Source organism: Eucyclogobius newberryi, unplaced genomic scaffold (assembly GCF_026437365.1).
Source record: "Eucyclogobius newberryi isolate DKJ021-1_F unplaced genomic scaffold, fEucNew1.0.hap1 SCAF_16, whole genome shotgun sequence".
Classification (NCBI taxonomy): Eukaryota; Metazoa; Chordata; class Actinopteri; order Gobiiformes; family Gobiidae; genus Eucyclogobius; species Eucyclogobius newberryi.
Window position 1 is genome coordinate 21,861,863 of NW_027315790.1, and position 27,290 is coordinate 21,889,152.

Genomic DNA, 27,290 nt, shown 5'->3' on the forward strand with positions numbered 1-27,290 from the left:
TTGTTCATGTTTTACACTGTGAGTTTGGACTATAGAAATCATATTGTTGCCATGGATACAAGAAATCCAATCAACTCTGGCAATTATCAACATCTCTCAAAGTGAAGCTCACGCTGAGTCTCTCCTAAACGGCAGGTGGAGTCCTTCTCCTCCTTTCACTGCGTTAGAGGCGATTTAAGAAGTGTTTTATGTTGAAATTCACTCCACAGGAAGTAACGCTGACACGGGCTCTGCGCTAAACTTGTCTTGAGCCAAACTTCACGCACAGTGCGCCAGTCTGTTTCAATGAATCACAGCGCTCTTCAAGCTGGGGAAAAAAAAAAAAAAAACACAAACTTTGCCTTTTCTCATTTTTAAAGGACCACAAGGCGCCGATGACAGCTTTGATCCCATGTAAAGTGGAAATGGGGCGGTGAAAATCAGGTCAGTGTTTAGGTTGAACTTTGTAACGTAAACAGTCACGCACATATACACACATAATATAACTGCCGCTCCTGCCCCATGCTGGTCTGTAATGTCTAAAATGTTTGCTTTATTGCTTCAAACGTTATCTGAAAAACACGAACCCTAACAAAGTGGGTCAAGCCACAGTTCGTTTCACATCACTGTGGCACGATTTTAATCTGCAGGAACATCCGTAGTTGTTGGCAGTATTGAACATATTTAATAAAAAAAAATGTGATTAGGTCATTAGATTCACAGTGTTTTCCATTAATAAAGGTTATGTTGGCCCTCCATAGTCTAAAAAACAAGCTGAACACAAATTTAGTTGAAAAAAAAATGATACTTTATGCTTGAATTGTCATAAATATAACCTATATATTACCATATTTAAGCTGTAATCAGTTTGAGGTGAAAAAAGACATCGAAACTCCATAAAATTATTAATATATGGATCGCTTGTGCCATCATAGTCTGTAAGAACAACTGGATCCATCTGTTTCTTCTTGAGTAACATAAGAACACATATTCTCCTGCCTCTCCTAAACTGTCCATAATACGTAAATGTACATATTTCATTTATTGCAGATTTGTGACATAAAAAGAGACGGGCGTGTAATTTCCCTTTGCACCACTTTGCATGTTAACCACTTCTATGACGTAACCAATTCCTCTGCCACATGTGTATGCAGGGACAGCTTCTTCACATTTTTTCTGTGTGTATCAGAAGCAGGTTCTCTTGTGAAAGCTATGAAATCAAACCTGTTTTTAAAAGGCCTCCTTGCGTTACCACGTTCCTGTGAGCTGCACTGGTAACCTACTCTAGAGCGGCCTATGAGAGAATGATGAGATGCATGCAGTTAAGAACATTGAAATGGAAATGTATTTAGTGATATAATAAGTTTTAACATTGGCATTGCACCTAGAGTGGACTAAAGAAAGAAATGTTTGGTTATTGCTGAGTCACAATCAGAACTAAACAAGGACCAAACCAAGAATGACGTAAAGGGAATTAAAGTAGAGGAATCTTCATTAAATGTTGACTTTTTTGTTGTTGCTACAATTAGAGATGACAGATTATCAAAATAGCAAATATATTGTGTATGTTGTTTGAGGAAATTTAAATATGTATATTGAGTATACTGTTTAGAATAAAAATACATCTTAAAAAGAGGATTTTTTTGGGGAAAAGAAGGATATAAAGAGATATTTTTGTGGTAATTTCACATTTGTTACTTCAACCTTAACTACTGTAATACATTTAAAGAAAGTTTTAACAATTTGTATTCATTTATTTGGATAATCTTGTCTGAAAATTGTTGCTTTCACCCCTTGCTACAATTAGCCTAAATATTGCTTTGGTTTGAGAAATAGTTTTGCTTTTTGCATTCTTTACAATATTGTACGATAATAGTGTTGTCACGATATTTTAAAATGCTTTTTTTTAGGTTTTAGATAATAAACATTTTCAACACCTAGTTACTCAGTACTTTCTTGATTAAACATTGTGGTCTTGTTTAAGATCATTCTAAAACTGTTCAGGAAAGATCAAATTTTGTCCTGTAAATGGGTTTTTGTTTTTAGTATCGATAATGCTCAAATGAGTGTGATTTGTATCTAAATTTGGATTTTGTCAAAAGTATGCTATAGTCCTGGTGTGTTCATCTAATTAAAACTGTAGTCGTTTCATAGCTTTTATCAGCAGTATCTAGATGTCATATTTCAGGTTATTTGTAAAGAGCGTTCTAGTTCAGTGTCCATCTGTATTCATTTAGGTGTAAGAGACTGAAAAACAGACCTGCATGACTAAAACTGCAGTGCAGCCATAACAAAGTGTAGTGGTTTAGTTAATGAGCACCCCACAGAAAAGCTTCAAAGATAGAACAGTTTCAGGGGAATAGACTACTTTTTAGTGTCTGTGTGAATCGGTTGCACAGCAGGAGGACGACGAGACACCGGAAAACACTGTGGACTTGTAAAGATTAGCCACTAGTGAAGAAGTAGGTCAACAAAATGCTACAAAGGGATGTAAAATACAGAAATAAAAGTTGAACACTATGGATAAAAATAAGTTGTTTCCTGGTATTGATCTGAAAGACTAATTTAGATAATACTAAATTAGTCCGATGTTGATGCATCTTGTCAAGAGTTTAAAGAGGATGTGAACAGCGTTGAGAATATGGGATTTCATCAAGTTGTGACCACATGTTTTCTATAATAGAGTTTTTAATGTATGACGTATGTAAAAAAAGAATGATCACGTTTATCTGTGACTAGGAGTGTGCGATAGTATTCAAATATTGTGATAGTATATTTGGTGATACAGGATTGATTTTTTGGGCTGCTGTATGTATATGCATGCACAGAGACACACGAGAGGGCACAGAGACACACGAGAGGGCACAGAGACACACGAGAGGGCACAGAGACACACGAGAGGGCACAGAGACACACGAGAGGGCACAGAGACACACGAGAGGGCACAGAGACACACATCGGGGCACAGAGACACACACATCGGGGCACAGAGACACACACATCGGGACACAGAGACACACACATCGGGGCACAGAGACACACACATCGGGGCACAGAGACACACACATCGGGGCACAGAGACACACACATCGGGGCACAGAGACACACATCGGGGCACAGAGACACACATCGGGGCACAGAGACACACATCGGGGCACAGAGACACACATCCTGCACAGAGACACACATCGGGGCACAGGGACACACATCGGGGCACAGAGACACACATCGGGGCACAGAGACACACATCGGGGCACAGAGACACACATCGGGGCACAGAGACACACATCGGGGCACAGAGACACACATCGGGGCACAGAGACACACATCCTGCACAGAGACACACATCGGGGCACAGAGACACACATCGGGGCACAGAGACACACATCGGGGCACAGAGACACACATCGGGGCACAGGGACACACATCGGGGCACAGAGACACACATCGGGGCACAGGGACACACATCGGGGCACAGGGACACACATCGGGGCACAGGGACACACATCGGGGCACAGAGACACACATCCTGCACAGAGACACACATCCTGCACAGAGACACACATCGGGGCACAGAGACACACATCGGGGCACAGAGACACACATCCTGCACAGAGACACACATCCTGCACAGAGACACACATCCTGCACAGAGACACACATCCTGCACAGAGACACACATCCTGCACAGAGACACACATCCTGCACAGAGACCCACATCCTGCACAGACAGGCGCTCAGACAGTTGCACTGCTGTGCGTCTCACTGGTGCAATGCCTGTTGTGTCATGACCACTTCAGGTTTACGAGCTAATACTGAGCTGGACCCTCATTTCCTGTCTGCTCACGGTTACTTTGATGACTTATCGTTCAGCGTAATAAAGTTTTGTTCGACAGGATACACTGGCTATTGTTTTTGTGCTCAAATGCTCTAAATCTGTAGCTCCCAAAGCGTTTACTTCAAGGACGTTTTCTGGCTGTCGAAGTATCTATTTCTACTTCACCAATACAGGTCTGGACTGAAGCATAACAAAAGTTGCACTAAACCAGTATTATAGGTCTAAAAGCAGAACCAAGGTCCAGGTCAAAATGTCCTCCCACGAAAGACCGGAAGATATTGGCAATATTTTGATTATCTTTAGTTTTGATTATCCCCATGTTAGTATGACAATCAATCAGAAATGTGCTAAAACTTACTTGCATATGAATGTTGAGGTTGAGGTTGAAAAACTGCACTAAACCAGAACTAAACTCAAAACTAAACTTGGACTCGACCAGGACTAAACAAGGACCAAACCAAGTCCAACCAGTTTAATTCAGATGTAGGCTTTGGTCCTGTATTAGTCCTGGTTTGGCCTTAGCCTTATCCATGTTTAGTCCCAAGTTTAGTCCCGCTTTAGTCTCCACACTCTTGGTCCCACTTTTTACGCTGTCTGTGTGTCTAAATGTGAAGACTATTTTGGACCAGTTGAGAAACACGGGGTTAATTGCTCACTATGACCCAACTGTTTCCTCTAAGATGACATGTTTTTCTTTGTCACGCTTGACTTATATCATTTGCAAAGGAACTATGTACTACAAAATGAGTCATACAGTAGGTCCGTGCTAAGCTATAAATGCGTAATATTTACCAGCATTTGTCCTGTGCAGTGTGGGTGATGGCCGAGCTCCCGTCTGGACTCCTGGAGGCCTGTGTGGTGGTGGGAGCCTCCAACGATAAGCTCCGCGACATTTACCAGGTACACGTGTTTATATGTCACTACTGTTGAACGCATACAAATAATACTCTTGGTTTTGCTTTCGCTAACACGCTTCACCACAATGACTTAATTTACAATCGGAAGTTTAGTTTACAATCCACCACACTCCAGGAAACAATTACATACTTATTTAACGGTCATTTCCCCACATCTGAACACACTTCCATAATAAAACAGTTGCAACACGAGCTTGTTTTGGTTTCAGATCGTTCAGCAGAGCAAGTCCAGTGAGTTCCCCTCTCTTGAAGCTGAAGTGCTGCAGGTTCATGCCCCTCCATTTGTGTCCAAGGAGACCAACTCCAGCCAGCCGGCTTTTAGTCGCGTGCAAAGACGCAAGAGTTTCATTAAGAAGGTAACGCAGTTTTACTATACTGATGAAAGGGCACTATGTAACTTTTCTAGTGGGGAATCCGTCACCAGCTTGTCTCCATGGAGATGCTCTTGCTTTGTCTGGAATGTTCCACAGTATGGCATTAAAGTAATCTATATTGTGTTCATTCAAATACAGGTGTTTTTATAATTCAAAAATATAATGAAAAACTTCCATTCTTACTGTGAGGGGGGTCGCTTCTCCACAGATAGGACCTGTAATTGTTTAATGTCACACTGTGGAATATTCCTGGTAAAGCAATGACATTTCCATGGAGTAAATCAGGTGGTGAACAGGTTTTATTTTAGTTTTTTACAGTATAGCGTAAAACACATACTTTGAAAACTACAGTAGGTGGCTGTAAATGGACTTTTTCAGTTTTCATTTTGCCTTTTCCGCCATTAAAAGTAACACAACAACAACAACAACTACTGCAACAACAGGTGGTGAACAGTACAGCAAATTTAATGTAAAATGTAAGAAAACCTTTCTTTAACGACTAAATTGTTTTGATTTTATTCATTTTACACTGAGGGCACCAATATTTTTAGAAGTATATTTGTATATTATATTTCAACTAGAAAATCTGCAATGGCTGAAGCCATTGCTGGAGTGTCTGCGTCTCTCCCTCTCCCCCCATCTCTCCCTCTCCCCCCATCTCTCTTTAGGCTTTATTCTAAAGAATAAAGTCTACCTCCCTCCCTCCCTCAACATATAGCGTCTGCGTGACGTCATCACGCAGACGCTCAATAAATGTAGTTATTGAACTTTTATTTTCACCTATCTTTAAATCTGTTCTTACTTAGTTTTTTTTTACATACCTATATATATGCTATTATTTTTACTAGTTTATATTGTATCAAAGGGAGACTAGAAGAAAGAAATCAAGTTTTATTTTATGTTTATGTTACTTTTGTTCTTGGCTATATAATGTGCTATACAAATGCAGTAGATTTGATTTACAGAAAAGGCGCGAGCGAACAGAAACCGTGTCTAATGGAGAATCTTCAAATCGAGCAGAACTTTCCTCGGTGACAGAAGACATCAGCGTTCCCAAAGACCTCGACCTCATTGCTTTGCCCCAGCTGTGTTTTCCAGGTAAAGTCACTGCTATTGTTCATTATAGGCATCAGTATTATGGCGTGAAGACATTTTCTATCCTGCATGTTTCTCTGTTGCTTCCTTTCAACTAGGTGGTCTTCAATTGGCCAATGAGCAAAAGGAAGACACTTACCACTTCCTGGTTTTCACTGACTTGTTTGGAAACCGGACACATGGAGTTGTGGTTCAGTACTACAGAGCTGTACAGGTTAATAAGACACATTTGAATACAGTCATAACATTCTTTACGTTACACCGTTCTCAATGTCAAAGTTAGTTAAAAATAATAAGTAACTAATCATGTTTTTTTTTTTTTTATCACAGGCTTGTCAGGAAAATGGCCATAGATGGAATGTGTCCAAGTGCCGCCTTTTCACCCCCTTTGCGATCTGTATCATCTCTAAGTTCCCCTACTACAACGCTCTGAAAGACTGTTTATCATGGTAAGACTCATGATACATTGCTGTGATCTTTTGATGAGCTCCTTCTGTTCCAACACGTCACTAAAATGCCTCGTCATTCAGCCTTTTGGTCCAGTTGAGACCGGCCCGACACTCGGATTTTGAAGAGAAAATCAAAGAGTTTTCTGCCAAATTATCCCTTGTCCCGTTACCGCCTCCAGGACAACTTCACGTGGTAAAGATCTGTATTTTCTTTCACTTTACTGAATCCACTTATGCCACTTTTTTAATTAATGAGCATGTTTTTCGTTTCAGTCGTTCACCCTTCAACCTTTCCAAGTGGTTCTTCCGTCCAGAGAGGATCAGGACAGTCCCGTTATAGACATCGACCTCCATCTTCCTTTCCTTTGCTTCTCGCATACAACACTACTGCAGGTAACAGCACATGCTAACATGCCGGTGCTGCTGAGGTGAACGGTGGTGCTGAGGTGAACGGTGGTGCTGAGGTGAACGGTGGTGCTGAGGTGAACGGTGGTGCTGAGGTGAACGGTGGTGCTGAGGTGAACGGTGGTGCTGAGGTGAACGGTGGTGCTGAGGTGAACGGTGGCATGACATTACAACGTTAACATTGTTGAAAAATATCCAGCAGTACTGAGTCTTTGTGTGTATTGAAGGTGGGAAAAGTGCTCTATAAATACACTGTAATAATAATATTACTACTATTGTTATGATTCACCTTATTAATCATAATAATAATGATTATTACTAATAATAATGATCGTAATAGTAATATAAATAATAATTATAAAATGCAATTTCCTATAAAGTTTAAACTTTTTGCCAGGTGGCTGTAAACAATGAAAAACAAAGCAGCATGCATTAGTTTAAATAGAACTTTTATACATACTGTAGAAATGCATAAAATTACATAAAATGAATACAAATACTGCTAACATTTTGATTATACATAGAGACCTTTCTATCAAGTCGCAAAAAAACCCCTCCAAAATCAAAATGTCCTTTTATATGTCTTATTACTTCTCCTGTCTTATTTAATAAAACAATTAGACTGGAAACTAAAAAACACACCTTTTGTTCACTGTTTCTCTAGATCCTTTCTTGCCTCCTCCAAGAACAGAGGGTGGTTTTCTTCTCATCCAACTGGGCCAGATTAACTCTAGTGGCTGAGAGTCTACTTCTGTATCTGCAGGTCAGTGACTTTAATCAGATTTACATCAAAGTCTATGTAATGCTATGTTTTAATGTGCGTGTTTGTGTCCTGCCGTAGCCCCTGTCCTGGCAGCAGCCTTATGTCCCGGTTCTGGCTCGGGGAATGCTGGACTTCCTCATGGCTCCCACTGCTTTTCTCATGGGCTGTCACGTCAGGCATTTTGAAGAAGTGGCTGCAGTGAGTTTCCTATTAACATAAAACCACAAACCACAAACGGATATTGACATTGTGGACTGATGTTTGATTAGCGAAATGACTCCCGATCAATTCTCGCTGCGTTTGTGCGACAGTTTGGTTTGTAAGGCTTTCGTGGATGTAACTTTCAGCCCCGATTCCACTGTAATTGTTTGGCTGTGTTCCAGTTTGAACAAAAGGCCAAGACAGAAATGGACAAGCTAACGGGGAGGTTGTATAATGTGCCATGTGACATTTAGCAAAAGGGTGTTAGTTTTCAGTGTAACACAATATGGATGGCACATGAAAGCTCTTTTGATAAACCGTGGAAGCAGAAGTTAATCCAAAAAAACAACAACAACAAACACCTTTATTGGGTTCTCATGTCAGCAAATGATTGGTTATTTTTAGATCCCAAAGTATTTTTTTCAATCCAGTATGCTTTAGTTATTCAGCACATTTTGCAAACTGAAACATGTCGAAAGTACTGCACCAAAAACCACAAAAACAAACAAATCTTACCAAAATTATAGGTATTTTCTGACTCAAAACCTAAACCCTGTAGGCCTTATTTTCTAAAGATCAAACTCGAGTCAATGGTAGTCGTCGTGTTACTTATTTACCTTATATTTCATTGTTTCTTGTCAAGTATCTTCCTATGTTTTTTGTACTTGTTCTGCTTTCATTTAGATGGACGCCGTAGTTTTCTTTATTAAAGTAAAACACTGTTGAATTGTACCGGGATAAGGCTTCAAATGGCACAGAAATCATACTGTTCAACCTCTTCATCATAAACCATTACTGTTAGAGACCCATTACTCTGTATTGTATAATTATGTGTGCTTTTAAATCTTAACAATAGCCTTTTGATTTCCCTCTCCACCCCAAGCCTCATGCAACATTCATTGATGGCTGTATGTTTTAAGTAATTGCGTTTAGGTCCCGTTTTAAACAGTGGCTGCCTCTTTCACTGCTCTAACCGTAGACAATGCACAGTGTTCAGACCAGTAGATAAAATGGCTGTCTTTGTCCGTTCTTGCGCACAGGAGACCGAGGACCTCATCTTGGTCAACGTGGACGAGGGCATCATCCAGTCATCCTGGTCCGACAGTATTGAGCTCCCAGCCATCCCTCTGCACGCCGCAGAGAGCTTCATTTCAAGGTCGTTTTCAAAGAGGTTTTTTCTTCTTTCTTAAAGGTGCACTATCTAACTTTTCCTGGTGAACGGTTCCGACACCTGCTTTTGTGCGTGTGTGGAGATGTATTAAACGTACGTCAATGGAGGCAAGAATGAGTTACAGGTCAATGAAACACCTGTAATTGAAAAATGTAATTGAATTGAAAAGAAAAGTTACATAGTGCACCTTTAATCTAATTTAAAGGAAACATGTTACCGTTTTTTTTTTCAGGTACTTGGTATTGAACTATGACATAAGTAGATCATAATTTTATATTTTGTTCATTGTAAACTGCAGTATTGATCTATACAATAATAATAATAATAATCATAATAATAATAATCATGATAACCTCAATAACCATACAAAAAATAATTATCATTCATTCATTCATTTTCTACCGCTTGTTCCCTTTCGGGGTCACTGGTGACTGGAGCCTATCCCAGTGACTTTTGGACCTTATTATAATTATCATAAAAACAAGTCCATTGATTTCCTGTTCAAAATTGCAGCATTTACATTTACATTTTTGAGAAGTGACTTTGTGACTTTGTGCCGCAACAATCAAAATACAACTTTGAGTAAACAAATTGTAACAAGCTCATTAAAGCTCATGCATAATGTCTCACAATGCAGTATGTCCCCTTCAACACTCACACGTTGACAATGTACAATTAGTATGGGAATTATTTTGTTTGTGAGTCAAAGATCAAGGCACGAAGCACATTACCTAATAAAGCCAGTTAGGAAAGTATTACATATCGTTTCTGTTGGTCTGTTTTGTGTCTAGAGCGGAGAGTCTTCAGGTTCATTATGACTTGGAGCTGTGCCATCTTGGCTCAGGAACAGACGTGAACGCGATCCGGACCCAGCGCAGAGACTGGCTGCGGCGACTCAACACACAAATACAAAACATCGCACTCGAGCTCGTCGTCAACATTTTCAAGTATGAGTTTTATGTGGCATTTCTGGAGCTACGCGTCTTATAAATAATAAACATAATAATTTCCTCTCTTTTTGTGACGTCATAAGGGGCGTCCAGGACTTTCTCAATCATGAACACAGAGTTTTCAACAGTGAAGAGTTTCTCAGGACGCGTGAACCAGCAGACCAACTATTTTACAGAAAGGTAATGCCAAATGAAAATGATTAAAAATGACGAAACCAAGGCTGTTTTAGTGTTGAGGACAGATCATTTTCTTACAACCACCTGTCGTCTGTAAAAAAAAAAGTTTAGAAATGTTAATATTGATTGGTAATGTTTTTAAAGCCTTTGTTGATTCGATGAGTTCAGGTTTTGAAGAGCAGAGCGAGAATCCATAACAGTCCAAACATTATTATAAGTATAAGTATATAATAAGTAATGTATTTTTCATTGACTAACAGAATAACTGTAATCACATCTAAGTTGGATTTATTTACAGGACTGTCTGAAAATGTCATCTTTACACAATTACATTATTAAATAAGCAAGAATGAATAAATATGCTCAAAGTCAAAGAAATGTTGCTTCATATTTAAACTCTAATTTATACAGTACTGTAAAGTAACATAGTACAAAAGTAAAAGTACTGGAATTTTTAGTAATCTTAAGTGTATTTTACAGTGCATAAGTTTTACTTTTCAACATTTGAGAGCAGATATCTGTACTTCACTACATTAGTACTACTTTTAGTTTTTTCTTGGTTTTAGACCTGTCTGAGGAGTTTATTATTTTTAGCAGGTTTATGGAGACATCTGGCCCACATTACTTTGTTCACTTTGTTCAAGCTTTGAGCAGACAGAACTAGGCAACATAGAGACAAATTACCAGGAAAACTAACTTCTTTATAAGGATCACACTTTCATACATAAACAGTTCTCAAAATATATGTGAATTACTTTAGCTTTTTTACTTTTGAAGTCCATTTTTAAAGGATTTACTTTTATTTAAGTAGATATTTTAAAGTTGATACTTTTTCTTGAGTATTTCTTTGCTCCTGTAGCTGTACTTTTACCTAAATAACAAAAATGAGTACCTAGTTGTTCCTCTACTGAACTACCGGTGTGTGCTAAATTAAATCATGTGCAGCGTCGAAAAGGATAAGTAAGTCTTTGTGTGTCTGAAGTCTCTCCAGTAACACCTTTTGTGTGCTCAGGTCTTAGAAACCCATATCTTCCACACGTTCTTGCGGGACAGGCTGAACAAGAAGAGCGACACCTACAGCCGACTAGAGCAGAGTCTGCGTAACAATGCGCACAGGTGCGTCTCCATGGTTACAACCAAGGGGCAACTATAACCGAGCAACAGAGATGCCATAAAACAAACTGATTCATCCTTTACTATGGTAGAAAAAGCTTCAGTTGTAGTCATCTGGACTCAGTTAGAAAAAATAGACGTTTCGACTCTCATCCAAGAGTCATTGTCAATAAAAGAATTTAGATCGAGAACTCCGATATTAATACTGTTCTGTCCGCCCAATGGGCGGGTCTTGTAACAATCAAGAAACAAGAGTTGGAAACCTTCTCTGATCACATCAATGCTTTGGACCCACATATCAGGTTTACAAGAGAAGACGCTAAGGAGAATCGCTTGGCCTTCCTTGATTGTGCCACGATCAGAGGAGAGGACGGGAAACTCCAAATAGAAGTATACAGGAAACCTACACAGACGGACCAGTATCTGCTCTTTGGTTCCAACCACCCACTACAGCACAAGCTGGGTGTGATCAGAACCTTACAACACAGAGCTCAAGGTGTGCCCACCAGCTCAGAGGGCAAGAAGAAAGAGGAAAAACATGTCCGAAATGCCCTCTCAGCCTGTGGTTACCCCGCTTGGGCTCTCAACAGAGTGAAGAGAACCAAGAAGCAGAACAAAAGGGAAACTGAACAGAGAAGGAAGGGTGTTTCTATCCCTTATGTGTCTGGCCTGTCGGAAAAACTGCAGAGAATTTTTAGACAACACGAAGTCCCTGTTTATTTTAAATCAGGAAACACTTTAAGACAAAAACTGGTTCACCCTAAGGACAAGTTGCCGACTCAAAAACAGAGCAATGTAGTTTATTCGATCCAATGCAGTGAAGAAAGCTGTAAAGAACGTTACATAGGTGAGACGAAACAGCCTCTACACAAGAGGCTTTATCAGCACAGAAGAAATACAAGTTCAGGACCTCAGAGTGCCGTGCATCTCCATCTTGAAGCCTCTAATCACTCGTTTGAAGACGGTGAGGTGAAGGTTTTAAGCAGGGAGAAAAGATGGTTTGAAAGAGGAGTCAAGGAAGCTATTTTTGTTAAAAAAAGAAAGACCTTCTTTAAACAGAAATGGAGGGCTAAGGTTTAATCTTCCTGTTATTTATAATGGGATACTGAACCCCTGGAAAGGTAGAGGACCAGGACCAGGACATTTAAATGCTAATCAGGTACTCAGGGTGGTTGAGCCAGGGTCTCACAAAGACAAAGAGGATTCTAATAGCCCATTAAAATTCTGAATAGGCTAGCTCGGTAGATACAAGGGGGGAGTTTCTGTTGAAACAAACAACTCTTTCTACTTCAGGAAGGCTCCGCCCAATGGGCGGGTCTTACCACAGAACAGTATTAATATCGGAGTTCTCGATCTAAATTCTTTAATTGACAATGACTCTTGGATGAGAGTCGAAACGTCTATTTTTTCTAACTGAGTCCAGATGACTACAACTGAAGCTTTTTCTACTATGGAACACGCCTGGACCAATGAGGGATTACACCGACATACTTTACTATGGGCATAATACTTAGATTATTGAGTTTACTAATATTGATCACTTACTTTTTACTACTATGATCTCAAACTCGTAAAGATCCCACACAACAACACAAATACTACTAGAAAAAGTGCAGTATTTGAAGATGGAAGGCAGAAAAGTGGAGCAGAAGCAAAAATACAGGTCTAATTATAAGAATTCTAAACTTACTAAAACGTGAAGACCTAATGAGCCTAATGACATCTCCAAGGAGTTAAGCAGATTGTGGACTTTCTCCTTGAAATGTTTCCTAGTTCACCTTTGTGACTAACCAGAAGTTGTTTTGTACGTATCACACCATTATCTTCAACAAAAAATGTCAGTTGTTTGAAAAATTGTATAAAATTCAAAGGGAAAATTACAAAACGTATAACATGTTCCTTGTAGAAAGTAATGTCAAGATCTGTGTTTTCTGTATCCAGTGCACAGTCTTATTCTTAAATACATAAACAAATACATGATATGTATATAAAGACTTTTGATCAGCAAGTTTTGAATTGCAATATATAGTGGTATTGGCATGCTGTAGTTGTTGTTGTTTACTCACTTCGCCCTCTGTGTAAGTCACTATTGTCCCTGCTCGCTCAACCTGACGTCAACAATGTGACCTTTTTACAGAAACCGCGCCATGACCGAGACCCCCTCACGGCGCCCCCCGATGTCTGAACTGTCCCGCAGCGGCTACACCAGCTACACCAGCCCCGATCACAAACTGAGCAAGAAACTGGGAGCGAGCATGCCCAACCTGCCGCAACCCGCAGGCGACACGCTCACTGTCCTCATCCCCAGCCGAGCCGCCACGCTCAAGAAAATGACTCCAGACATAGGTCAGGAGAAGGGCAAAAGTCATTCAGAAATATCATTTTAAATATAAGCTATTTGATTAACAATTTTATTTGGTTTTAAGTGTATCTTAATTCCAAGTACAATATACATGTTATGACAATTTGTGTGTTACATTAATGAGACTGTATCAAGTGTAATATGAAAAACAGTGTGACTGCAATTTGTATCTATTGTTTCTTTACAGGGTTAAAGTTTCCAAACAAGCCAGTGAAACTGTTCCCGCTTCCAGAATTCCCGCCTCCGCTGGCCTATCATTACGTCCAAAAGTATTATCTACAAATGGTGGATGCACTGAAGAGCGCTATTGACACGACTCCACCTGAAGAGGCCGCACTGCTCGCCAGGTAAAGAAGTACCTGCTGTAAAATGTAAGGGTAATCTGTTCTGCCTGGTGGCTGAGTGGTTAAAGCAGCAGCACATATGCCAGAGTCCCGGCAACGACAATTTGCTGAATGTTGTAACATATTTAAATAAAATAAATCAGTGGGACATGATGTATCTTATGTAGATTGACCTGATGGGTGAGGTGAGAGAGAACCTGCTGGTGGGTTAGTTTTGTACCATGTGCAAAGTACTAGTCTGTACTAGTCTATGGACTAAACTGGGCTAAAACTAAGTAAATGTAAATGTAAACGTTAATACTTGTAGTGTGTTTCTGCTCTGCAGTGATCTTCTAGACCAGTGGTTCCCAACCTGGGGGTGCAAAAGGATTTTAGGAGTTCCCCAGATGTGGGGAATTAAAAAATAATATGCAGCCTAAAACAAGACTTGACACACTTCAAATGCAGTGGAAAATATATATATCTATTTTCTGGCCTTCTAATTTAGGCCTAAACCCTAAAAACTAAAGTCAAACATTAGATAAGGCTGCTTTATCATCTGCTATTGCATGTGTTTTGTGTTTGGGGCTTGCGAATGCCAACAGTTGTTATTAGGAAGGTCGCCACTGAAAAAGGTTTGAGAACCACTGTTCTAGACAAGCTAAATTAGCTGATAATGTGACTTTATCATCCTCTTATGTCTGATTGGTATCTGTAAATATAAACTAGTACATCGGGTCTGTGTCCAGGTATCACTATCTTCGTGGTCTGGTGAACACTGTGTCCAATCGACCTCTCGACGCTTTAGAGGATTTCCAAAGTCTTTATAAAACAGACGCGGACATCTTTCCCTCTCAAATGGTCAAGTCTCTGGTCGACTCGCTGCCTGAAGCTGAGCGCATGCTGGTTAGTCAAATATTTATATTGCCATCTGTATTGATTTTATCTTTTGACCCTGAAGTGAATACAAGGAGCAGCACTGAGCTCAACATAAAAGTATTCTGTACCGTAAAGAAGCGAGAAACACTTTCCTTTTAGATTAGATTAGCCTTTATTGTATTCGTAGGGTCATCTGCATTTGAACTTTTTCCATCAACCATCATAACTTTGAACTAAACATTAAGTTGTACGTAGGCACATAGAAAGTCCTTTTATTCAATTGCTTCAGTTGTAACCACATTAAAACACATCAAATTAGTCACAAAGCACTTCTGTGTCACGTCGAAAAGCTGACAATAAGTTTATTTCGCCGCTGTGAGATCTTAACCGACGACTTGACTCTGCAGATAGAAAAACGACCTGAGATCAAGCGTCTCATCAGCCGGCTGAAGCGTGACCAGGAGCGGGAGCGCGCGCAAAACGGCAAAAGCTACGAGGACGGGACGGTCAAACGATTCAAGCTGCCCAAGACCTACATGCACCTGGAGGAGTTCGTGAAGTGTGTCCAGGAGTCTGGCATCGTCAAAGACCAGGGCACAATTCAGCGGCTGTTTGACGCTCTGACCGTGGGTAAGAGATGTGACTTTTCAAAGCTCCGCTGCGCGCTAATGCAGGGCGCCTTGTTCCTTTTGCCCGGCAATCATTTACGTCTCGTGTTAATTATTACCTGACTGTGTCTTAAAGGGTTGTGCAAGCGAGGCAGTATATTTAATTTATTATAGAGGCGAGGAGCAGGGGGAAACTATCTGGGAAAAATTGTGATATCTATAGTAATTGCGATCTTTCTGACAAGAATTGCAATTGTGATTCTGTTTGCGATTTATCTTTTAGGAATGGGATTCTTTTCAAAGTTCATATTTAACTGCAAATTGACAAAAAGACTGAAATAGACCAATGAACTGACAAACTGTTAAAAGACTATAAAACTATAGATGGCAGTTTTTACGTGGAATTAGACAGGATATTTAGTTGTTTGTGGAGGAAATTACTGGCACTTTTTGCTATTTTACTCACTGCGATTATTCTTGCAGCCGTAGTGAGCAGGGTAATATTTAATTATTGATAATACTGTGAATGCTGTAGTAGTATATTTACAGCTAATTTATTTACAACAACAACCCTACCAGAATGTTGTTTTGAAGTTGCAACATTTGAATACTTTATTTGGTACATCGTTAAGAAGGAAAAACTATCCTAAAATTTAGCAAAAATAACTCAAACTAACAAACTCTCCAAAAAAAAGTTATTAACTAGTGATATTTAGGTCATTTTAAAGTTCCTTCTCATTTATCTGACACTTAAACCTCACTCAGTACTGTTATTGAGATATTACCCCCAAAAATACACAGAAGTTACTACATGTTAGCTGTTTTCTTACTGTTTTCATGTTTTCTTAATACCTGTTTTAGTAATAGTTGTAGTGGTTCCTAGCTATAGTAAGTTGTAACCCGCAGTATGAATAACTCCATACCAGGGGTGTCAAACTCATTTGGGCCGCGGGCCGAATTTCGACGCTCAGGCTGGGTCGCGGGCCGAACATAACGTAAAACATAAAACTATTAAAAATATAAGAAATAAATAGCTTTATATAGCCTACGCTGTTTTGAAGCAATTACTGGATCGATTTAAAACAAAAATACAAAACGTTTGTTGTGTAAGTGTAAATGTATTTAGAAAAACAAGTGTAATTTCACCAATACTGTGCTTCAGTTTATGTGCATTACAACTTCATAGTTGATCTAGAGTTCTACACAGAAATAAACATTTGACTTTATAACAAAATAAACTTCTCAAGATCTAAAAAACCTTTTAAATGTACTAACTAACATTTCCACGTCTGTGTAGTTGTCTGTACACCTGAACTGACAACCACTAAACTTCTGCTCAAAAGTGCTTAAAGTGCACTTCTCCCTTGGCAGCTCTCACAGCAGTGCAGCAGAGCCCCGTGGGGGAGGGGCGGCCACCGGCGGCATTTTGGGACGCATAGTTTTAACGGTTATTAAATTATTATTATTATTATTTATTTATTTTAAATATTAATTTGAAATGTTCGGCGGGCCAGATTAAAACGTCTGGCGGGCCAGATTTGGCACCTATGCTCTATAGCATCACTAGTATCTCCCACTGTCATTTTATTTTGAAATATTTTGATACTATTACCACTACCACGTGACCACACCTCACACAGTGACTTGGTTAATGACATACTTTCTGTGGCGCGTTCAAAGAGTCTTCCAGATTTAGCGCCGCACTGACCCGACCGCATTCCTGCAATCGTAGGACTCTCCCACAACAACAAGAAATCACAATACGATAAACAATATGATATCAAGCCAAGCAATGTGGTTTTGTGATAGATGGATGGAAGGATAAACGTCTGAGGAAAAGGAGGCGCTTGTTTTGAGCTGTTAATTTGTCTCGAACCCCTTACATAGACATAGTTTTCCTTTTGCGCAGAATGTATCTTATCTCTCTGTCCGAGCTGCGTTTGAGGAAGCACTGACGGACGTAGCCACTGATAAACCGCTGAATGTGTTTCATTTTAGAATATATCAATTTGTGATTTATGTGGGTTCTGTACACGTTTTTATTTTAGTTCTGTTTGTCTATAATAAACGGATTTGAATGTCCTCCAGCAGAAATGAGCCTATAATCTACCTGTTTCAGTTATATGCGATCAGAAAACCAAGGCAACACTTTATAATAACTACACTTATTCCTGCCTTAGTAAAGCAAGAACAAAGACTTAACTCATAGTACACAAATTGTTTATTAAGAATGACTCGGGATTAGTAATCACTTGACTAATACTCTAACCCTTACACCTGAATCAAGCTTAATAAACTATATGTTCATTATGAGTAAGTCTTTCTTCATGCTTTTTTAAGGCATTAACCATTATTAACCAATATTAAAATGTTCTGCTGGTTCTCTGCAGAGACCTGGCTGTTTTGTATTTTGTTTTATGTGTTCTATTTCTTGTTTTCCTCTAGGACACCAGAAGCAAGTCAGTCCCGAGTTGTTCCGTGTGTTTTACACCATCTGGAAAGAGACCGAGGCCGAAGCACAAGAGGTCTGTCCAAACTAAGATAATAATCAACATAATCCATATTTTCATTATAATTAACCAACACGTTTAGATTGTAGAATAAAAACAAACTCCTTTTGCCAGACTTGGACCGGGCATAGTGTTTAAAATGTGCCCCTGGAGCTGTCATTTAGAATAGGTTTTAAATCAAGTCGTTACAGCAATATTCAACACAACCGTTGCTCTGTTTGTCTCGCTCAACATGTCCGCGTCGTCTGCGTCTCAGGTCTGCCTCCCCGCATCGGTGTTGGAGCACATCGAACCGTCCGAATGCGTTTTCAAGCTGTCCTCCTCTGTAAAGACGAGTCGAGGCGTGGGGAAAATCGCCATGACCCAGAGGCGCTTGTTCCTGCTGACCGATGGACGTCCCGGGTACGTGGATGTGGCCCAGTACAGAGACATCGAGGTGAGACCATGTTTACCTTCTCGGGATGGAGGATGGAATGTTTTTGACCAGGTTTTGGGTTTCAAGCGTGTTTGTTGATGTGTTTCCAGGAGGTGAAAGTGTCCTCCGCTCCGATCCTGCTGTTGAGGATCCCCAGTTTGAAGCTCAGAGTCCGAGGGAGGAAGGACACGTTCGAGTGCAATCTGAAAACGGAAACGGAGCTGTGGAACCTGATGGTGAAAGAGATGTGGGCCGGACGCATCATGGCCGACCAGCACAAGGTGAGTGTTTATAAAAGAGTTTGATGTGACGATTCCATAGTTCATTTTGTCCTTCAGTGAGTTTCCATCATTGTCTTAATGCAAATCATTTACAATGTACAAATATAGCCCTAACACGTGAACAGTATTTTATTAAATGTTAACCCGAACATTCAACTGCTTTAATTTTATACTTTTTAAACTTGCTGTATACCGTATTTTCCAGACTATGTCGCACCAGCCAAAAAATGCATAATGGAGAAGAAAAAAACATATATAAGTTGCACTGGAGTATGAAATGCGGTTGCAAGTGTGAAAATAACAAATAATATCACATAAGTCGCTCCGGAGTATAAGTATATAAGTATAAATATAAGTATAAGTCGCACCCCGGCCAAAACTATGAAAACTACTTATAGTCCAGAAAATATGGTAATATACTCACAAAAAATCGATTTGTTTAAAAAGCTGCTTATGTTTATTTGATGCCTTTGTGGCTGATCTGGCAAGTTTTTTAATTTTTAATTTTTTATAACGTTATTTGTGTTCCAGACATGTCTTTTCCCAGCATGGAAATGAAAAGATCATGAATATTTTATTATTAATAATTATTGCTCTTAATAACCAGAAGTAACGGCTGCAACGATTAATGTGTTATAATAAAATAATGTCTGATGATCGGAAATGTTACTTGGACTCTAAAACACACACACATTTAGAACAAAGCCAAAATATTAGAAAATAATAAACTATGTCTGATTTTTATCAATATATACTTTTATTTGTAAATATTTTCCTTCAGTCACCATATTTCAGCATTTATTTGGCTTACAATTGATTTAAAAAGTCTCAGTTTTCAGAATGAATAATAACAAGAAAACTAGCGGCTCAACCAAAAGTACAGAAGCAGTTTAGTTTGAAATGAGAATAATCTCATATGTGCTGTTTGCATGTCGGACTGAATGAAGCATGTTTAATCCAGTTTGCGTCCAGTCGCCATGTGAGTTCAGGTAACGCTCCTCTCGAGTCTGTGCCGGTCTCTGTGGGTCTGTGACCTCTGTGGGTGTGACGGCTTTTGACCCACACAGAGGGCCCTTTGTGGAACCGAGTGCTTTGACTTTGCGATCAGATTTACTATTTGCCTACACTTGTGCTATGTTTCAGTTTGTGAAATCATCATTAAAGTGCCATATCCTGTGTTTACTGCCAGGACCCTCAGTACATGCAGCAGGCTCTGACCAACGCTCTGTTAATGGACGCTGCTGTGGGGAGTCTTCAGAACAGCAAAGCCATCTTCGCAGCGTCCAAACTCTCTCACTTTGACCGTATCAGAATGGAAGGTACAGCGAGTTCACTTCACCTACAAACACCTCTTCACTAACGATGACCACGTTATTTTACCCTGAACTGCCACTCAAAAATGAGTTAATCTGTGCCACAACCACCACTTCTTGAAGTACGTTTTGTAGTATTTTAGTTGGTTTAGTCCTGGTTTCATTAAGACCGTATTATGTTTTTTTACAATTACATTTTACTAGATATAAATAAATATAATACATGGACGCACACATTGGGTCAGTCGTTTGAAAAAGCTGTGATTATGGATGTCACGGTATCAAATTTCAGTGTAAGGATTATTGTGAAAAGAGATTTTATGATTAATTATTCACGACCAAACAACAGTAAAATCATTAGTTTTCTTTCATTCAAATTGTCTAATACTGATAATGTGATATATGATGAAGACTTAGCATTTAGATTAGCCTTATTTTGGAGTACGGATTGCTTTAAAAAGTGTCACAATTAAATTTAAGTTTTTACGATTAAACTTTGACCTGAATCATCACAACTATTGATTAAACAAATAATCTTAACATCTCTAGTGTGCGTGACTGTGTTTTTCGGACCATATAGTGAGCGTTTCTCCACATAACTGAGGTTAACGATGCTTTGTGTCCCAGTGCCCATGATGGTTCCCACGACGACCGCAGAAACTCTCAAACACAAGATTAACCCTTCGCTGGAGCTGACGGCGCCTCACGCAGTAGATGTGCTCCTGTACACGCCAGGTAAGCTCCTAACTCCAGTCCTGGTTAAGTTTTAGATGAAGACGTGTTATCGCTCGTGTTGGCCTGTTTTATACTTGATGCTTGAATTTTATGTTTAAATCACGTTATTATTATGACTCAAATGAACCAATAGAACACAGGAGTAGAAAGCACTAGAAAGTTATTTCTTATTTAATTGTATATCAGGGCTGTAGTCAACTAAATACTTGCTAAAATAAGTGTGGAATTAGCAAAAGCTCTCAAAACTATCTTTACGATCCAGTGCACTGACAAGAAAAGAAATAAATAGCAATAGTAAATATAATAGTTAAAAATAACTAAATAAATTCACAATTCATTCCCAAATCTCCAGCTTTGAACTCCTTTCATGCCTTCTCCTTTCTGCTGTTCAAATAAATATACCGTATTTTCCGGACTATAAGTCGCACCTTTTTTCATAGTTTTGGCCGGGCTGCGACTTATACTTATATTTATACTTATATACTTATACTCCGGAGCGACGTATATGTGATATTATTTGTTATTTTCACACTTACAACTGCATTTCATACTCCAGTGCGACTTATAAATGTGTTTTTCTTCTCTATTATGCATTTTTTGGTGCGACTTATACTGCATAATGCTTAACTCAGCAGGACAAATAATGTAAAAAGGTTGAGTCATTGCCATGTTTTTCTCTTGTAGGGAGTAAATTTTTCCCCTCACACTTTCACAACAGTTTCTCACAAAAATATCAAATCAAATCAATTTATTTTTGTAAGGCCCACAATCACAACAACAGTTGCCTCTGAGGGCCACAGGGAGAAATGAATCAACAATGTCTGTGGTGGCGATGGAGTCAGACAATGTCTGTGGTGGCGATGGAGTCAGACAATGTCTGTGGTGGCGAGGGACGATGTCCCAGGGTCCTCTGTCCTTAGACTCTCCTTCTCGGCCAGGAAAAACTACAAAAAAAACCTCTTTGGGAAAAAAGCGTAGAAACCTGGAGGAGTTCCAGTATACCGCTCCTTCACCAAAATACACAAAGTTCCTCCTTTGAGCTTTTGACTAGAACACTACTGAGGGCGTTTTCTTTCTGGAAAAGGGACTGGGAAGCTTAATATTTCATGGTATTTTAATTATGAGGCTGCAGTCTATAATTACAGACTTTCTGATCCGCATGTAATATGATAAAAGATCATCAGAAACAGTCATTGTAAAGCTAATTCAATCTGACGCACATTTACTATAGTTTTATTGTCCGAGCTCACGTCAAAAGTCATATCGAGGCAATTAACGTACAAAAGAATAGTTCTCACGTTGTTACATTTCATTTCAAAAGATGTTACTAAATGTCTGTGCATACGTTTTGGTTTACTTGGTTGTAAAATGCAGAATTTAAATGTTTTCATATTTAAAGAGCAGAGACATTTAAAAGCAGCTTAACATGTATTTATTCCTTCATTCATTGACTTCTGCTTGCTTTGAGAGATAATGGCCATTCCGTTTATAATCATTCTAATCCAGCTGCAACACATATTTTGCTGGTGTTGATTGTTATAAAGGTGTAGGTCATGTGTCATCTTCTATCGTGGACAAATGTGATTACACCGACTTCAGTTTACAGGTGAAACTGAGCTTCTAAAAGGACAAAGTGTTGGTCTTCAGCGCGCAGACATCTGGAGGCACTGGTCTGCCACTCGGTCGGTGGCAGACCTCTAGCCCTCGCGAACACACCCATCTACTCCTCCACGCTCAGAAGAGAGGCTCAAGCTCAACTTTACCTCCCTCTTTCTCTCTCTCTGCTCTGAATGTAGGTCAGTGAGTTTCTGGACAGCAGCCAGCGCAGTCCTACTTTCCCCGTCTCTTTTCTCTCCCTCTCTCCACACTCTTTGCCCTTTTGTGCCTCTCCACATTTCACCGTCGCTCCGAATGAATCACAGGATGTTACTTTCTTTTCTTTTCTTTTGCAAGCGGTTTCAAAGGTTCAAGCATCGAGAAAATGTCCGTTAGGTTGAGCCGGGTGGAGTCTTCAAGTGTAGATATTCCCCTCCCTGGATGATCATAACTTTTGTAACAAAAAGCTGTCAAGGACACGCTGAAAGAAAATTGTGTGTGAGAAGTGTTGCAATGAAAGGAACTGAATGCAAAAATATAGATATATGACTATTTCTAATGTTGAAGTACAGGAAAATGTACAATTATCTGTTTAATAATTATAATGTATTTGCTTATTTACATATAGTTTTTTTGGGTGTTATGTTTACAATATTCCCTAGAAACACAGTCCCTTAATGTTAAAGGAGCGCTGTGTAACATTTCTGGTCTGTCAGGAGATGCCTTTGCTTTGCCTTGAATGCTCCACAGTACGGCATTACGCTGATCTATCTCAGATCTATTCAACTGCAGATGTTTTAGTGCTAAACGGACATCTCGAAAAACATGTCTTCTGACTGTGAATGTGCCCGCCTCTCCACAGATCTGACCAGTGACTGACCACCTCCACCAGAAAAAACACATATTGTGAATCAATTTAGAAACATGGAATTGGGTTTTTAGAGTAGTTTTAGTTTGTTTCTGTATTGTAATTCTGTATTTGGATGATGATGATGATGATTATGGTGATTATTTATTATTATTATATTATATTATTTTATATTTATTATTATATTTATTATTATTATTATTATTATTATTATTATTATTATTATTACCCCGCAGTGAAATAAAGGTGCTTGCTTGTGTGTTTCCAGGGCAGTTGTGGGTGTCTGTGAGCGGCGGGAAGGTGATGGTGTTCGACGCCTCCACCTGGTCCCTCACTCACACCTGTCAAGTCGGGACCTCCAGACTGGTAAAGACGCACACATTTAACACATTTACACACAAGCGCATACGCCGCAGATCGAAGAAGCGGTCTGTTATCGTTTGTGCAACACGTTATATGTTTGGAAGCTGCACTATGGAACCCGCGTGTGCCATGAACGTTTAATTGCGTAGCTTGGATTGTTTCACAGTACTGTATACACTTATCTAGCTATCATTTATACAGTGGAGTCGACTGCTTGTCTCCGTTGAAATTGCAAAGTTTTATGCCGTTTTTGTGGAACATTCCAGGCAAAATGGCATAATCTCGTCCCTTAAAAACTTACATGTTCATGTACATACTCTTTAACTTGGCTTATAATAAATAAAAACTCCTTAAAAAGATAAGTTTCTAATTTGATCTACACTCAAAGCCTTTTATCAGGGCTTGGAACCGGCACAAACACTCTGTGGCTGAATTAATCTCAACTAATTGATGAATGAATAAATACATCCTTGAAATACTGTGTCTTACTTTGTGTAGTCTGCTTTTTAAAACGCAGAAGTGGTAAGCACAAATATATAGATTTTGGATGGATATTGCATTGAATAGTTGATCCAAAAGGAACTACATAACAAGTATCATGTCCCAACCACAATACTAAGCCTTATATTCAGGTAGGTTCACAGTAAGGCTACTGTAGTTTGAGGAATTCTTATCATCTCTTTGCCTAACTCGCATGCCTTCAACATCAGATACAGATAAAACTATTCTCCTTACATTTTTTCGTTCTGAATTGGTTGGCGCCGCTATCTCATAACCACATGTTTTTGGAGGGAAGAAGATTTCAAAATAGTTTTCATACCCACTCAAATCAAAACACCTGTGCCACACTTTCAAAATAAAATGAATAAAATCAGGTCAGGGAAAGTTTGCGTGTTGAAGTTGAGTGTTTGAACAGTGATGGTATTTGGAGGCGCTGTGTAAATTGGCTGAGCGTGCAAGTGACAGTCACATGAAGCGTGTTAACATATGACTGAGCATATTATTAAAAGTGTTTATCACTGGGTCAAGACATGTTTTTGGATTTTAAAGTTGCTGAACCTTAAATTGTAGTTTAAGTTGCAAAGTAAATGTAGAAAGACAGGAATTCATTCAGGTCCATGAGAAGACTGTCTGTGCTGTGTCTCTGTTGAGCACTGCTTCCCTCTAGTGGAGTATCTAAGTATTACAGCAGTTTGACATTGTTTTAAAGTAATGTGAAAAGCACTTAGATTTACATAACATTCTAACTAATTTACTTTGGACTTTCTGTGCCTTAGTTTTCTTTTCTTTTAATACCTCCCCGTTGTTATTTTTTATTTTGTATTTTGTTTCTCTCTGGTCTTGTTTGTTTTTGGTCTTTTATGTTGTAAAAAAAAAATATTAAATGGGGAGGAAAAAATGATGCATATATATTTCCCCCCCATAGAGTATATTATAAAAGTAGCATTATGTGACAAATTCTGACTGCTGCATGCTGTCTGCTGCCAATAATAAAGTATTTCAATGGTCGCAAATGTAGAAGAGCTGTAGCCGTCGCTAGCATTGACTTACTTGACACATTGGAAAAAGATGATCAAATAAATGCATGTTAATACCAGTAATGTGTCAAAGGGTTTATGAGATCTAATTACCTACTTTCTCCTTTGCAGTTGAAATATTGGATAATGTAGCTTTACGTAAAAGGGTTTGAGGATGTAAACTTTAATAGCTTTTTCCACGATGGATCTCTCCTGGATGATGAGGGATCACACCGACACACAAAACTACACCCTCTCTACTTCTGGCATTATTACGACTTTAAAGTGTCATGCATGTATTATACTATTATACCTGTTATTGTGCAGAACTGCATGCTGGGAGTGGACCGAGACCAGGTGTGGATGGGCTCCGAGGACTCTGTGATCTACATCATCAGTTTGGTGTCGATGGTGTGTAACCGACAGCTGACCGAGCACCGCACTGAGGTCACTGGACTCGCGCTGGACACAGACAAATACAGGTAAGAACACACTGACCGCAAGATATTGAAATACACATTACTTTATCTGACTACAATATATGGAGAAATAAACACAGCAATTTATATAGTATTCATACATCATAATAAACTAACCATGTCCTGTACTTTGTCATTCAATTTCAACACATCATGAGACCATTTCTGAATAAATAATGTGGCTTTTTGTATAAGACAATTTACTATGAAGAATATAATTTGAAGTATTTTCCTAATCTACAAAGAGACAAAGCAGATAATTGTGTTTTTCAGCCAGAAGGTGGCGTACTCCTGCAGTATAGAGGGGACTGTTATGATGTGGGACATTGCAACACTGCAAGTAAGGCTTTCTTTCAATTATGATAAAGTTAATAGTTTATTCTGCATTGTGTTTATAGTAGAACTGATTCAGTTTTTAATAATCGATTGACTCCAGCAGTGAGCACCACATGCAGTTGTACATTTTCATTAAAAATATGTTTAATTATTTAACAAAGGCAAAGAAACACTTTCGTCTGAGTTGTGACCGTCTTCAGTCTGTGACCAGTTACAACGGAACTCTCTGGTGCTGTAAGTCCCATACTTGTTCTAACCATAAAAAACTAAAGTAACATAACCTAATCAGAGAACATCCTCTTTCAGGCTCGAGGGAGAGTATAATGGAGGTCTGGAGGAGCGGCAACATAAAACATCGTCTGCATTTGCCCGAACAGCAAAAAGGATTAGTGCCGACTTTCAGCTCGGCCCTGCTCCTTCCAGAGGTGCACGTTCACTTTGATTTGGCCCATATTAATCCTATATAAAAAAAAAAACATCTGAATGAACTGAAACTGAACTAATGTCTTACCTGCTTTGTGTTTTAGATTGAGGAGATGTGGAGCATATGTGGCGAGTCCGGCGAGATCTCCATTTGGCACATGAAGGACACGAGCAGACCGTTTCACAGGGTTTTGCTTCCTGACTGCATCGGGTGCCACTGTATAATCAAAGTAAAAAAACAGGTACAATGATGGCTTTTTCTGAATTGATTTATAGAAACACATATTTAATTCTGATAGCCATTACACCATTGTGAATATAGATGCTCAAACTTGGCATTAAAGGAGACACATGATTACAAAATTGACTGTTATGAACTTTTCGGGCGCATTCACACTTTTTAAATAGAAATTTTGACTAAACTGGGACTGAAGGAAGCACTAAACCCAGAACAGGACCCGGACTCAAACTATAGGACAAGTTCTGCAGCTTCGAACTAATTTCTATAACTAAGTAGAATAACGATCCATAATGTGAGTTTATTACTTGAATTACCAGAAAAAAGCATAACATGTCGTCTTTATTATTTTGTCTCATAGGTGTGGATCGGAGGCCTGGGCCGTAGTTCTACCAAAGGAAAGATTTATATTCTGGATGCAGAGCGCCACCAAGTGTTGAAGGAGCTGCATGGACACACGGACAAAGTAACTGGACTGTGCTCCGCTGAGGACCGCTATGTTCTCAGCGGAGCGGACAAACAGGACGGGAAAATCGCAATATGGAAAGTGGAGTAAAACTGTTCTTAACGCACGGATTTTCAAGACTTTATAAGGTCATTTGGCCCGAGGAA

The 27,290-nt window shown here is 39.2% G+C and overlaps 2 protein-coding genes across 20 annotated transcripts in view; both read left to right on the plus strand.

The window, feature by feature from the left end:
• Positions 1 to 27,290, plus strand: part of rplp1 (ribosomal protein lateral stalk subunit P1) — a 264,746-nt gene that overhangs the window by 85,465 nt on the left and 151,991 nt on the right. Inside the window, exon 4 of one of the 19 annotated variants that reach the window (XM_072447909.1) lies at positions 11,962 to 11,971. The exons of 17 other annotated variants lie outside the window; for them this stretch is intronic. In XM_072447909.1, coding sequence (XP_072304010.1) covers positions 11,962 to 11,963 — 2 coding nt within the window. In that variant the 3' untranslated portion in view covers positions 11,964 to 11,971. Of the gene's footprint in view, positions 1 to 11,946; positions 11,972 to 27,290 lie in introns of those variants that run through there. One more of the 19 variants, XM_072447917.1, reaches the window with a different exon arrangement.
• Positions 4,629 to 27,290, plus strand: LOC140361959 (DENN domain-containing protein 3-like). Its single transcript, XM_072447879.1, has 29 exons — positions 4,629 to 4,717; positions 4,944 to 5,090; positions 6,074 to 6,206; positions 6,302 to 6,417; positions 6,534 to 6,652; positions 6,734 to 6,845; positions 6,926 to 7,045; positions 7,722 to 7,820; positions 7,899 to 8,018; positions 9,062 to 9,177; positions 9,984 to 10,139; positions 10,226 to 10,322; positions 11,332 to 11,435; positions 13,570 to 13,778; positions 13,982 to 14,141; positions 14,867 to 15,023; positions 15,404 to 15,626; positions 18,050 to 18,129; positions 18,371 to 18,550; positions 18,640 to 18,810; positions 20,000 to 20,129; positions 20,751 to 20,858; positions 23,591 to 23,688; positions 25,530 to 25,684; positions 25,955 to 26,021; positions 26,179 to 26,251; positions 26,324 to 26,442; positions 26,545 to 26,682; positions 27,040 to 27,290. The coding sequence occupies exons 1-29, from the start codon at positions 4,637 to 4,639 to the stop codon at positions 27,232 to 27,234; spliced, it is 3,783 nt and encodes a 1,260-aa protein (XP_072303980.1). The 5' UTR covers positions 4,629 to 4,636; the 3' UTR covers positions 27,235 to 27,290.

Excerpts from the sequence above, each read along its gene's own strand:
- LOC140361959 (XM_072447879.1), top strand. The coding sequence starts at position 4,637 with ATGGCCGAGCTCCCGTCTGGACTCCTGGAGGCCTGTGTGGTGGTGGGA. Across the intron at positions 6,846-6,925 it reads CTCCAGGACAACTTCACGTG|TCGTTCACCCTTCAACCTTT; the intron begins GTAAAGATCTGT and ends TTTTCGTTTCAG. Across the intron at positions 7,046-7,721 it reads CGCATACAACACTACTGCAG|ATCCTTTCTTGCCTCCTCCA; the intron begins GTAACAGCACAT and ends CTGTTTCTCTAG.